A 13,510-nucleotide genomic window follows, 5' to 3' on the forward strand; every position below is an offset into this window, starting at 1 on the left:
GATCCATATTTCTCCTCTATTTGATCCGCTTACATGCATGTCTCCCACTGTTCACAGCTTTCCTAAGGCCACCGGGTGGCAGTGAGCCCAGGTGCGAGGGCCCTTTAATCGCTGCTTGCAGTTTTAATTGTATTTGCCATTTGCAACAGTATGCAGTGTTAAATTATTACACACTAATTGTTTTTCTGCATTTTCAGAATTACACACCTTCGTCTTTTATACTTTATGTATTAATGTCTTCATATATCCAATATTCATTTACTTATGTTCTGTGCTGTATAATTGTCATCTCAAGGTTTTTAATATCACAGGACAATGTTGTGAGGCATTAATTTTACTTTTCCTAGTAAAAAAAAAGACAAAGGCATACTGATCAAAGAAATAATGTAACTAAGATTACTCAGTAAACTCTATTCAATTATTTTACCATCACTTTATATCCTGCTTCCCGATCTTCCTCTTCTGCACCTCTTGTACTGGGTGCTGACTATCAGACCAAACTCAGAGAGATGACTGGATTGAACGCATTTGTTAACTTTTCACCTGATGTACTGCACTTATATTTTTCATTTAGCCATAAACATTTTATCTACTAAAAAAAAAAAAAAAAAAAAAAAAAAAGGCACCGACTGAAACACATTCTCACAACTGTGAGACGTAAATTTCTCTGTACTGAATGTTGTGCTCCTTCATACTCAAGATTGCCAGTTCATGATCTTCATATGTAACAGGAACAATATAATTAATCATGGCCAAGTGATTTTATACAGATTTTATTCAGAAATGTTCAAATTAATAAAACATCAACTATAGCAAATGTCTTTGAATCTTTTAAAGGGTTAGTTCACCCAAAAATGAAAATTCTGTCATTAATTACTTACCCTCGTACTTACTTTCGTTCATCTTCAGAGCACAAATTAAGATACGTATTTTTGATAAAATCTGACGGCTCAGTGAGGTCTCCATTGCCAGCAACGTAATTTACACTTTCAGATGCCCAGAAAGTTAGATTTAAAACAGTTCATGTGACTATAGTGGTACAACCTTAATGTTATGAAGTGACGAGAATACATACTGTGCATCAAAAAAACTAAATAACGAATTTATTCAGCAATATCGATTTCAAAATACTGCTTCATGATGCTTTGAAGCTTTACGAATCGTTTGTTTTGAATCAGTGTTTCTGAGCGTGTATCAAACTGCCAATGTCACGTGAACCATTGAAATGTCGAAATGTTTCGAAACACGTAACGAAGCCTCATTTACTATAATCATGTGATTTTGGTGCTCCGAACCTCTGATTTGAAACAAAATATTCAAATTAAAAAATATTCAAAAATTTCAAAGCTTCATGAAGCAGTGTTTTAACTGTTTTAACAAGGTAGTTGTCTTAACTGTTTTGAAATTGCCCATCACTAGATATTGTTGAATAAAGTCGTTACTTAATTTTTTTGGTCCACAATAAGTATTTTTGTCACTTTATAATATTAAGGTTGAACCACTGTACTCACATGAAATGTTATAAATGTGTAAAAATCGGATTTCATCAAAAATATCTTAATTTGTGTTCTGAAGATGAACAAAGCTCTTACGGATGTGAAACAGCATGAAGGTGAGACATAAATGACAGAATTTTCATTTTTGGGTGAACTAACCCTTTAACTCTGACATAAAACAAAAACATTTAATAATGCATAGCGTGTTATGCATATTATAGTGTGTACATATAGTCAGCAGGATACAAATGAATAACAATACATGATGCTTGCAACATCAGTGTTTTGAAATAATCACAGTAAGAATAGCATCAAGGTAGTTGTCTTAATTGCAATCTGCCTTGGAAATCTAAAACAATAAATCTACATATATATGCAGCTTAAAACAAAAGATGAAACATAAATGTTCTCCAAAGAATGCACATCATTACATACATTATCATCATCATCATCAGTTGGCTGGTGGTGTACAGGACAGGACATGCAGGTACAAACACACTGCTACAAGAGACCGTGTGAAAAATATCCAAAAAATAATATTTTCATAATCATCTTAGGAATGTGCGATATTGACAAAAAATGTCTCAATATTTTCTAGGATTTTCTCGCTAACAATAATTAGACAATATTTTGCTAAGTGTGTTTATTTTGTTGGTACCTTGGCAGGTTTTGGGCTGCCTAAAGTTGGTTAGTTCACAGCAGTGACAGAAATTATCTTTTCCAATAAAATGAAATTAATTTTTACCTTTTATGGGCATTTTTACCAATTATAAAATCATTTTTAAACCTAAATAAATATGTGCATCATCTTTTTTTGTCAAATTCTTACATTTCAATTAATAAATTCAGAATAATAAGACACAGTAGGGCTGTTGCCAATCAAATGAAATCAGTATCAACAGAATTCATCTTTACAAATCTGAGGAAACACAGAAGCTGCATCTGAAGTGGCATTTAGATGCATGACAGACTGTTTAATGCAGCTCAGAGGTGACATAAATGAATAACCTAAATGCATAAATGTTTCGATGTTTTAAACCATTGAATATTTATATTTTTAAATTATAAAAAAAAAAAATGAAAAGATACTTTGAATGTAGCAGCAAGTCACTGTTAATGTTAGCTGTTCATTATCATTATGTTAGCTATTTTCTTTGGCAAAATAGAACAAAATATTGTGTCACAGTCACTTAATATTATCTTCTTTATTTACTGAACTTGTATAAAATCAATAACATTTGTACTCATGCTGATATTTGGAGAGAAAAAAATGGCACTCTTCATGTGATATAAATGATATAAATATTATATAAAGAGGTATTTTTGTGCATTCTAAATGCATTTTAATAGACTTTATCACACAGTGAAAGCATCTAAATGCACAAGCGCTTGTCTAAGGTACTAGACTATGGGTGCGTCTCAATCAGCTCCTTGTTCAGTAGTCAGGGCACTGATCAGGGAGTCGGCCACATTCATTTCCACAGTACACTGATTCACAGCCTATAGGGAATTAGGGAGCTGATTGAGACGCAGGGTATATCACGTATAGCATAGTGTACGTGTGCAGTCTCTATGTGTGTTTTTGTAAAGTGAGGGACATATCCGATAATTTCAGATCGCACAGTGGTACGATTTTGCCTCCAGGCAACATGGTCTATTTAAGTAATACATTTTCAATAAAATAAGGCACCGATTGATTGATCAAGCATATCTCAGGACATAATAACTCAAATACTAATCAATAAAAGTGCAACAAAGACCAGAACATGACCAACAGGGGTCCATTTTGTGTCCTCCCACATGGAAAAAACCTATATAAACATATATGTTTCAATATAGGTTTTGATATAGGTTTTACATATATGTGACATATATAAAATTGGCCGTTTTCCTATTATGTACATATATGTACATATATGCACACATATATGCACACATATATGTACATATAATATAGGAAAACGGCCAATTTTATATATGTCACATATATTAAAAACCTATATCAAAACCTATATTGAAACATATATGTTTATCTAGGTTTTTTCCATGTGGGACCAATTTCACGTGTTCGCACATACATAAGTTCTTGCATAATTTTTTTCGTTAATTCTAAGTTTTTGCCTTGATAATAGAAAATATGAGCTAGGCATCATGTATGACAGTAAAGAATGAGATATGAGCTACAAAATGACCAGATCCTGCCATTAGCTATATAGAAGACATATCTTGTATGTATAGGGCATATATATGGATATGAAGAAGCAATACAGGAGACCTATATTTCCTGTATATGCACATATATGCACCTCAATTTTGCCTATATGTGGCATATATACACATATATGCAGTATATATACGCATATATGCAGCATATATATATAGCATATATGCAGCATATATGTACATATACACTGCATATAGGTTTCATATATGCGCATATATCCACATATAGGTTCTTTCCATGTGGGCTGTTTCAGCACATGTCACATGACTCCATATTTTCTCCAATGAAAAGTGCTTTTTTCACTTATTTGTATTCATTTACTCACCCACAAAAATACGAGTCACCTTCACTGGCAAGTAAAGAAGTATTTTAAAGAACTTTACTTTATATATCATCAAATATTTTAGAGAAAATAACAAAAAACTATGTGTTGCCTCAAGGCAACATTGTACCATAATGGAATCGCATAAGGCCATACAGGCATGTTTGAATTCAAGTGTATTATATTTGTAAGGCAAAGAGTGAGAATTATCTAAAAATGTTGGCACTTTCACATGATTTTGTAATGCAGTTATAAGAATAATAATTCACATACTATATCTGCAAAAATTATTATCTGCACATTTTCTATAGCACTTCAGAAAGGTGTAAAACACTGGCAGTTGATGAGGGTAATGATGAGGGGGGTGATGGAAATGTTTTATATACTGGTTTTAGAAATGTATAGAAGATGCAGACTAAGGATGTTCAGGTCAAAGATCTTGTAAGCTTACTTAACACAGTAGAACTAAAGTCACTTGATTAGCTCAGATCAGATCATTATAAACCAACCACATGAACAAATCACATTGAAAAGACTTGAGTGACATTGATTTTTACTCAACTGTAAGGCTTAAATGTGTATGTGCCTTTCTGTTCAGAGAATCACTCAGTTGTTGTCACGAGTGACCTGCCGGCTGTAAATAAAACTTTTCTGCAAAGAGAAACTTGACTTTAGCTTCTTGATGGGACGCCGTTACCATACTTCAGGGAAGTATTGGATTGTATTGTAAGTATTCAGGAATTCAGGGAATTACCTCGAGATACTGTAGTATTATATTAACAACTAGGAGTTGTTTAAACTGTCAGAGGTGAAGTCAGATTTGTATTGAGAATTTCCACGACAGGGGTAATACTCTGATGAGGAAGATGAAATCATAGTGACAATCCGTCAGGGAGAGAGTGAGGATGAGAGAGAAGATGGATATGAGGATGAAGATGGATATAATAACTTGATATGATAACATAAAGATATGATGGTTTGGTAATACTTGCCTATGGGCAACAGCTGGATATAAAATTTACCTTTTATTAAATATGAAACTTTTAATACATTAAAATAAATGGATAAATTTGTTTAAGTGTCTAGTTAAAGAAACTGATTTGTTCAGTAAATATATTTCTTTTTTCTACATTAAAATGCCAAATGTTTAAATTTTCCATTGTGGTACAATGTTGCCTCGAGGCAACAAACTTTTAAAAATTAAATAAATTAAAAAAATTATGAAAATGTTTATTGATATTGTTAAAGTGTCCAATTTTAAGCAGGAAAAACAACACAAATAATTTTTTCCTCATTGATATCATATTAACAAAACAATGACAATATCTATCACACACCAGTAAATCATCTGTTTATAAACAACATAGTGGTGCATCAGATCACAAAACTCACAGTTCGGATCATATTACGGTTTTCAAGACACAGATTGGACCATTGTTCGGATCAGCCAATAAATAAATGAATATAACATAACATAAAAATGGATGGTTTTCACACAAATTTAACTTTGCTTCCCATCTATTACTTAAAGAACACTTTAAGTACTTTGATACCACAGCAAAAACTACATTATTAAAGACAAATGAACACACAATAAAAACAAGAATAGGCTACACAAATGAAAACATAGAAAAATACTATAGAACAGTTACAAATGGGTCTAACAGTAGCCTAGTATTCAAGTATAGAAATATATATTAATATATTAATAAAATATAGATGAATCATTGTTAAAGCTGTTTTGTTGTTGGACAATTCATGACATAGCAGTTATTTTTAGGCTGCTGTCACTAAATGCACGGAACCATTGTGATCATGACACATCTGATTTTTCAACTGTTTAGGTTCAGTTGTGACCCTTGATCACAAAACCAGTCACACAGGTATATTTGTAGCAGTAGCCAACAATACATTGATTTTCAGGCCAAATATTGTCCTATCCTAACAAACCATACATCAATGAAAAACTCATTTATTCAGCTTTCAGATGAAGTTTAAATCTCAATTTCAAAAAATTGACCCTTATGACCAGTTCTGTGGTCCAGATTCACAAATAAGACTTTATGGGCCAGACTTAAGATGTATTCACACTAGGCGCTCTGAACCATGCCCGAGCGCCTAGGACCCTCAAAGCCCGGTTCGTTTGACAAGTGTGAGTGCTCCATTCCATGCCCTGGCACGGTTCGTTTAGCCGGCCCTGGCCCGCTTGGAAGAGGTGGGCCAGAGCGTGGTTCGTTTGGGGGACAATCACGCTCGGGCTCGGTTCAAGGCAAACGTGCCTAGTGTGAGTACATCCTTACAAACAGCTTGTGCCAGCGCAAACCCTCTTTTGGTGTTAAAAACACTTTTCTAAAGGCAGGATTTTCTAAAGACACACAGTGCAAAATTAGAGCTGAAAAGGTATGGACTGAGTTGTTTTTGTGGCTGACCTTATTGCATATGCATTTGTAGGAGTATTAAAATCAATCACACAATGTGATTTACTAACATTAGTGCTTGTCAGTTTACTGGTATTTGTGCCATTATTTAACGGCCAAAAAAAACATGTCTTAACCCATTTTGCGACATGGCACACGCGTCGGTTCGAGCTCAAGTAGTCGCGAAACAGAGCTTGATTATGTGTTCGTGCACCATCTCAAATGCACCTCTGTGAACACGCATGCTTTGTGCGTGCACAGAAAATGATGCCTGATTGTGAATTTTGCCTCTTCTTTGCATTTGAATTGTTTAAAAATGCTTGAGTGTTTTAAATTGCTAAGACTTACAAACATGTGCAAATAATAAACGTTCACTAATAATGGCTAAATGCAGTTAATCCGCCATGAGGCCTGATTTGTACAGATCACGGATCAAATTGAGCGTCAGCATTAGTAGTTCAGGCAGCCCTCGTAGTCATGCTCCGCTATCAGCTGATTTGCAAATTCCAACCCCACCCATATCAGCTGATCCGATTTCTATGGACTCCATTGGCAACTCTAAAATAAGGCGCATTACTTAAACGCAGCTTCCGTCTCTGCTTGCTTGGCTGCTTCCACTGCATGCTGCTTGCAACCCACCTCCTCCCCAGCTCCTCCTTAAACTTGTGTTTAACTTAATCAGTGTCATTCTGTTGTCATTGATGCAGCTCTGTTCTCAATAGGGGGATCTTCTGCTGCTCTCCCAGTTTAAAAAAATGGGAGGTTGTCCCCAGAAGCTGCTGCTGTTCCCAGTCTTGGCTTTCATGGAGCTCATGAAAAGGACTGGGAATTTAGAACAGAGCCATACCACCAAATTGTAACTTTAGCAAAATATGCCAATAAAAAATGGACTAAATTTTGTCTCTTGTAATTTTTGACTTAAGTGTCCTGACTGAACTACGATCCGTTGCACCCATAATTCAACATCTCATCTCGTTTTATGAATCTTAAATCGTAACGTTGTGTGGTACGCACATGAATATTTTTTTTTTTTAAGTAAACATAAGAATCCATCAATACTATATATACTACAATACTATAAATGTTTATATTCACACATGGACTAAACAGCAGCAGTTAATACAAGCTTCAACTGAACTTCTTTAACTTCAGTAAACAGAAATTAACTGATCAAACTCATACCTCTCAGTGCTCAGCCATAACATGAACTGTGGTCTTAAGTTGATGACGTAACACAGAGGTAGGCCCTCGTGTGATTATGATTGGTTGATTACGCTTAAATCTGATTGGCTAAACAGTACAACTGATCCTGGGGCACGTTCAAGCTCAAGACGGTGCACAACGTTTTGCTACGGTTTTCAAGTTGAACAACATGTTTCCTGGAAACGGTGTGCAACAGGTTTGAGATACATTTTCTCTTGTTTGGTGGGTGTGTCAAAAATGTCAGCCCAATCAGCATCAACATGCATATAAACCACACGGTATTAAAGAGACAGCTGGCACAATGGGTATGAATGTAACAAAAATACTATGCTTTGCTATTGTATTTGAGTGACACTTTCATAAACCTTTCTATACTCTGATTATATAATGGTAAATATTACAATATCATAGTACAACAACAGTGATCAGCAATGATGATAAGCCAATACTCACAATAAAAATAATAAGGTTATGTAGATCATAACACAGTCTCGGAGGTAAGAAGTGGATTATCCTTCACCTGAAATGTTTGTCTTTTAATGCTGAAATGCGAGGCAATGTTGTATCACAATAATTATAAGTTTCCACAAGTCCCTTCACTGGATTGGGATGTTCTCTGTTATTCTGGACAGCAGGGCAGTGACTGTAACATCGAGCGTATTTTGCAGTATTAAACATGTATTTATACCGAGTTCATCAGGCTCCGAAAATTCTTCAAAAAGAACACAAAGATTGGCCTTTTCAGCTGCCATAGTGTCAACACTTGCGTCATTAATGAGACTGATCTGCTTCCATAGATGAGCTGTTTGGGCTTTCTTCACCTTATATGTTTCAGACAGGGCTTAGCTTAAACCAGGATTAGGTCTTAGTTCAATTGGGGTTTTTCAATCGCTTTTATAAACACACAAACATTAGCGCTTGCATCAGCATCACATGCATGCACTGTGCTCCTCAAGTGAACAGTAGGCGATCTGCCGTAGAACCTGGAAGCACTACACGTAAACAATGTATGAGAATGACAGTTATTTTTGTTTTGTTTTTTAGTGCACAAAAAGTATTCTTGTTGCTTCATAAAATTAAGTTTGGAGCACTGCAGTCACTTCGACTGTTTTAGCAAAAGTATCTTAATTTGTGTTCCGAAGATGAACGAAGGTTTTACAGGTGTAGAACGACATGAGGGTGGGTAATTAATGATATAATTTTCATTTTTGGGTGAACTAACCCTTTAACAATAACGGATTATTATAACAGGATAATTTACAAAAAGAGAAACTTAACCGATGTTAATAATCAGTGTGTCAGCTTCATCCTAGCTTATTGTTACAGGTTCTTCATAGTCTGATGGCTTTGGTAAATTTACTCAATAATAATAATAATAATGGAAAAAAAACACATACATCTACACTATCAGGAGAACATGACCAGGCCCTATTACATCTGTTAAATATCCTTAATAACAGTGAGGTTTGACTCACTGTAAATCATCTTTAAATTCTTTCTCAAACCTGTTGGAGTTTGGCTGGATGAAGGACACTATAATGAATGCCATCTCATCCTCGTAGTAATTTCTTGACCTCATTAAATGCTGCTCTTGCACTTTCCACAGCTGGAGGAAAGTCCAGGAATATTGATATCTTGGCTCCGTTGTACTGCAGAGGAGCGATTTCCCTAGCCCAGCGGAGAACTTGTACACAGCCTTGGCAAGTATCTATCACTCAAGGTTGTTTGAGCTTAGTTTCATGGTGCAATCTGTCAATTAGGATCTCAGTTTCCAACTTAAACAGTTTAGAGACAGATGCAGGAGTACTTGAGCCTGGTGTCTCTGCAATATTCATTATCCGAACGCTGCATCTCCTCATTCGTCACTCCATGTCAAGACATTTTTCCTGCAGGTTAGCAATCTCTGACTCCATCCTGCACACAGATTTGTGTAGACTTGTTATCTCATCAGAGCATGCGCTGAGGCCTTCTTCCATTTCAGCTACCGTTTTCTTCATGGACTCTGTAGATCAGCACGTAACAGGTCAATGCTGCTGACTTCTGTTTTAATGGCCTTTACTTCAGATTTAATGCCCTCAAACTCACTTGTAAGATTAATTTAAACTCTGATCGTGAAAGTGTTGCGATGTCCATTTTCAATGAAGCGAGAAGTTTGGCCTGTTCCTCCGAAGTTTCAGGGTCGTTTGCACCAGAACTGTTAGCCGCACCCATCTGTGGCATACTGACATAATCTTCTAGCCATCTAAACACTAATGCTGTGTTCCAGGCAACCCGTAACCTGTGTTTTTCCAAACTTCTATCCGTCAAAGTGCACTGGAATGGCAGTCAAACCCCTGACTTCCCACCCGTGAACTCGCACTAGATCGATGTACTCCCAGTTCTGCCCTCTGATGTCACATAGCCCGCAAAACAACAATGGCAGCCTCTATGGATGCAGTGTTTATGCAAGTGGTACACGTATCTGAAAATGTTATGCATTATCAGCAGCTATTCTAGTGTTAGCTAGTTTACAGTCCATTGAGTGCAAGAATAAATTAATTCCAAATACATTTCCAAATATACAAATAACGTAAAATAAAAGGTATAACAGCTTATTTTGCCTCAAGCGCAATTTTCACTTCTCCGTTTCCCTCAAATAAGCACTTTGGTGATAGAAATTATTGTAAATGAGCATAAGCCTTGTACGGTCTGCCATGCTGATTTGTTTACATCTAGCTACCACAATTCCTTGCGCTCAGGCAGTTTGGCGTGATTTTGCCGTGACTTATGGGCTCAAAAACCTGCCTGAAACACTAAAAACACCACCTGTTGTATAGCCTGCTCACTAGCGAGATTTACAATACAAATGGTTAATTACAAGTAATACTGTACACTCGTCATAAGCCTTATGATATAAGACTGACAATATAACAGGAATGTGATTTAAAATTTGACTTTTTTTTTTTTTTTTTAAGTCCCTGTGAAACGGAATATTGAATAGAGGGCAGAGTTTTACTTTAGCACTCCTCCTCTCCATCTCTCGCTCATAGCAGGCTAACGGTTGCAGAGGAGTGGTTTACGTGTTTTCAACCCAAGCCGTCAAACTGACATCATCACAGAAGGAACACAGACAAACAATTTAACTTGCACGGATTAATTGTTTACCACAAGACTAGTTATATGTGCTAACAAAGTAAATAGGCCAAAAGTAAATTTTGATTTCATGCCGACTTTAAATTCGACAATTATTTGAGGCCTTTTAACGTGGTAAGGATCTTTATCAGTATTTTCTCATGAGTATAAGTCTGTTCTACCTCCAGTCTGAACTCTCTGAGCTTTGCTTTATAATAACGCTTGTACTCATTCAATATATCATCTAGTTTCTTTTTCTCTCTAGCAAATCTGGACTCCAATTCTCTCTCTTTTTCTTGTAGTTTCTTTTCATATTCTTGTCCAAGTTCCTCTTCTTTAGTTTTCAGCATGAGATCCACTTCCTGGTAAGAGTCATTGGTGTAAAATCCACCTCCATTAGCAGTGATCATGTTGTCTACCTTCTCCAGGAGCTCCACTACTTGATTACGATCCTCCATGTCTTTATTATTGAAGACGTGATATCTTCCTCCACAGCGACTCAGGACTTCTTTCAGATCCTCACTGGCTTCACTGATGTGTTCCTCAATAGTGCAGTCTGTCAGTTTATCACCGTGAGTGAAGAGGATGATCGTGTGTTTATCTGCTTCTTCTCCAAATATGGCTCTGATCTTCTCTACTGACATCTTTTCCTCTTCAGTAAACGGACCCACTTTAATGACCAGGAGGATGGCGTGAGGTCCAGGTGCCGTCATGTTTATACACTTACTGATCTTCTGCTTCAGAAACTCCTCCTCTGAAATATCTGTGTCAAACATACCCGGTGTATCTACCACTGTAATTTCTCTCCTAGCCACTTCTCCGGTCTCTTTCCCACACTCTTTAGTAACAGATGAAGCACTTTTGGCGACTCTGAAGGTTTCTCTGCCCAGGATTGTGTTTCCAGAGGAGCTTTTACCTGCTCCAGTCATTCCAACCAACACCATCCTTCTCAAAGAGACTGAACAAGAGAGAGAAGATAATATCATGTCATTACAAATTAAACAGATTGCAAGATTACATGCAGATAAACTAACTGTAAAGTATGTTAAGTTAAAGTCATAAAGCAAACAAATGCATATACTGTGAACATATGTATATTTTATACTCACAATTTGGAATTTCGATATTAAGGCTTCCCCTCCTACCTATGAATATCAGGAGACATTCAGTTAATAATAGATCTCTGTGTTGTAGTAGTTTGGCAGAACAAGACGAGAGCGGAGGGTAGGTCTGGGCCGGCCAGTTGGCGTTGCGGGGACCCGGAGCATTTCATGGACAGGTGTCCTGTTATTGAGGTAGGGACAATGATCTGGGTCCCGGACGACCCGCAGGCTGCCCCTGGTCAAGCTGGCTGGTACCAAATACCTGTGAGTATCAAGGGGGGTACCTATCAGGCTTTGGTGGACTCAGGTTGTAACCAAACCTCCGTTCATCAAAGTCTGATTTCGTCCGGGGCATTGGATACAGGCCGCATGGTTAGGGTGCAGTGTGTGCACGGGGACATGGTGAAATATCCTACAGTGCCAGTCGTTATTCAATTCAGGGGACAAAAGCATAATGTTGAGGTGGCAGTTAAACCTCACCTCTGGCATCCGATAATTTTGGGAACGAATTGGCCAGCGTTTAATAAATTATTGGGATGTTTGTGCTCGGATGCCTCTTGGAATAAAAATGGGTAAGGATGGGTAAGGATGTGCGAGTGCAGGTGGGAGAGACTGACCAGGGACCAGTGAGTACTGCCTCAGGGGAACAGAGCGAAATCAGGAGACTGATTCTCTCGGACCGCAATGACTTTCCCCTGGAGCAGTCTCATGACGAGATGCTAAAACATGCTTTTGAAAAGGTCAGCACGATCGACAGTCAGCCTCTCCAGCCTGGACGACCATTGACTTATCCATATTTTGCGATTATAAAAGATAGGTTGTATCGAGTGACCCAAGACACTCAGTCAAAGGAGGATACAACTCAGCTATTAGTTCCATTCTAATCCAATGGCTGGACACTTAGGACAAACAGCAACACTAAATCGCCTCATGACCCGATTCTTTTGGCCGGGCATTCACGAGAACGTCCGCAGGTGGTGCGCGTCTTGTCGTGAATGTCAGTTGGTAAATCCACCGGCCGCTCCAAAAGCGCCTTTGCCCCCCCTCCCATTAATGTAGGTCCCCTTCAAATGAATTGGTATGGACCTCATCGGGCCATTAGAGCGATCAGCTCGAGGACATCGCTTTGCATTAGTCATTGTGGATTATGCAACGCGATATCCCGAAGCAGTGGCTCTCTGCAACATTTCCGTAAGAGTGTTGCAGACGCAGTGTTTAGTCTAATCTCCCAAGTGGGGATTCCAAAAGAAATCCTCACTGATTGGCACGGCATTTATGTCACGCACGTTACACGAACTTTACGAATTATTGGGCATTAAATCGATTAGGACCAGCGTCTTTCACCCACAAACGGTCGGGTTGGTTAAACATTTTAATCCACACTTAAATCCATGATTCGTAAATTCGTTCAGAAAGACGCCAAAAATTGGGATAAGTGGTTAGAACCCCTGTTGTTCCCTGTGCGAGAAGTCCCGCAAGCCTCCACGGGGTTTTCCCCCTTCGAGCTTCTATTTGGACGCCACCCCCGCTTGGTGTTGGATGTCCTAAGAGAGACTTGGGAGGACGAGAGACTCCACACTTTGGGGTGGCTATCCATGGAGAATTTGTTACAAGTCCAGGACAGACAGAGCCGG

The 13,510-nt window shown here is 37.7% G+C and overlaps 1 protein-coding gene across 1 annotated transcript; it reads right to left on the reverse strand.

Annotated features, from left to right (window-relative positions):
• Positions 1–5,286: 5,286 nt before the first annotated feature.
• On the reverse strand, positions 5,287–12,938 carry LOC125264412 (GTPase IMAP family member 9-like). The gene is made up of 2 exons (XM_048183691.1): positions 11,883–12,938; positions 5,287–11,731 (listed from the first exon to the last, which is right to left on the reverse strand). The coding sequence occupies exon 2, from the start codon at positions 11,715–11,717 to the stop codon at positions 10,887–10,889; it is 831 nt and encodes a 276-aa protein (XP_048039648.1). The 5' UTR covers positions 11,718–11,731; positions 11,883–12,938; the 3' UTR covers positions 5,287–10,886.
• Between the last annotated feature and the right edge of the window lie 572 nt (positions 12,939–13,510).

This window comes from Megalobrama amblycephala, linkage group LG1, assembly GCF_018812025.1.
Source record: "Megalobrama amblycephala isolate DHTTF-2021 linkage group LG1, ASM1881202v1, whole genome shotgun sequence".
Lineage (NCBI taxonomy): Eukaryota > Metazoa > Chordata > Actinopteri > Cypriniformes > Xenocyprididae > Megalobrama > Megalobrama amblycephala.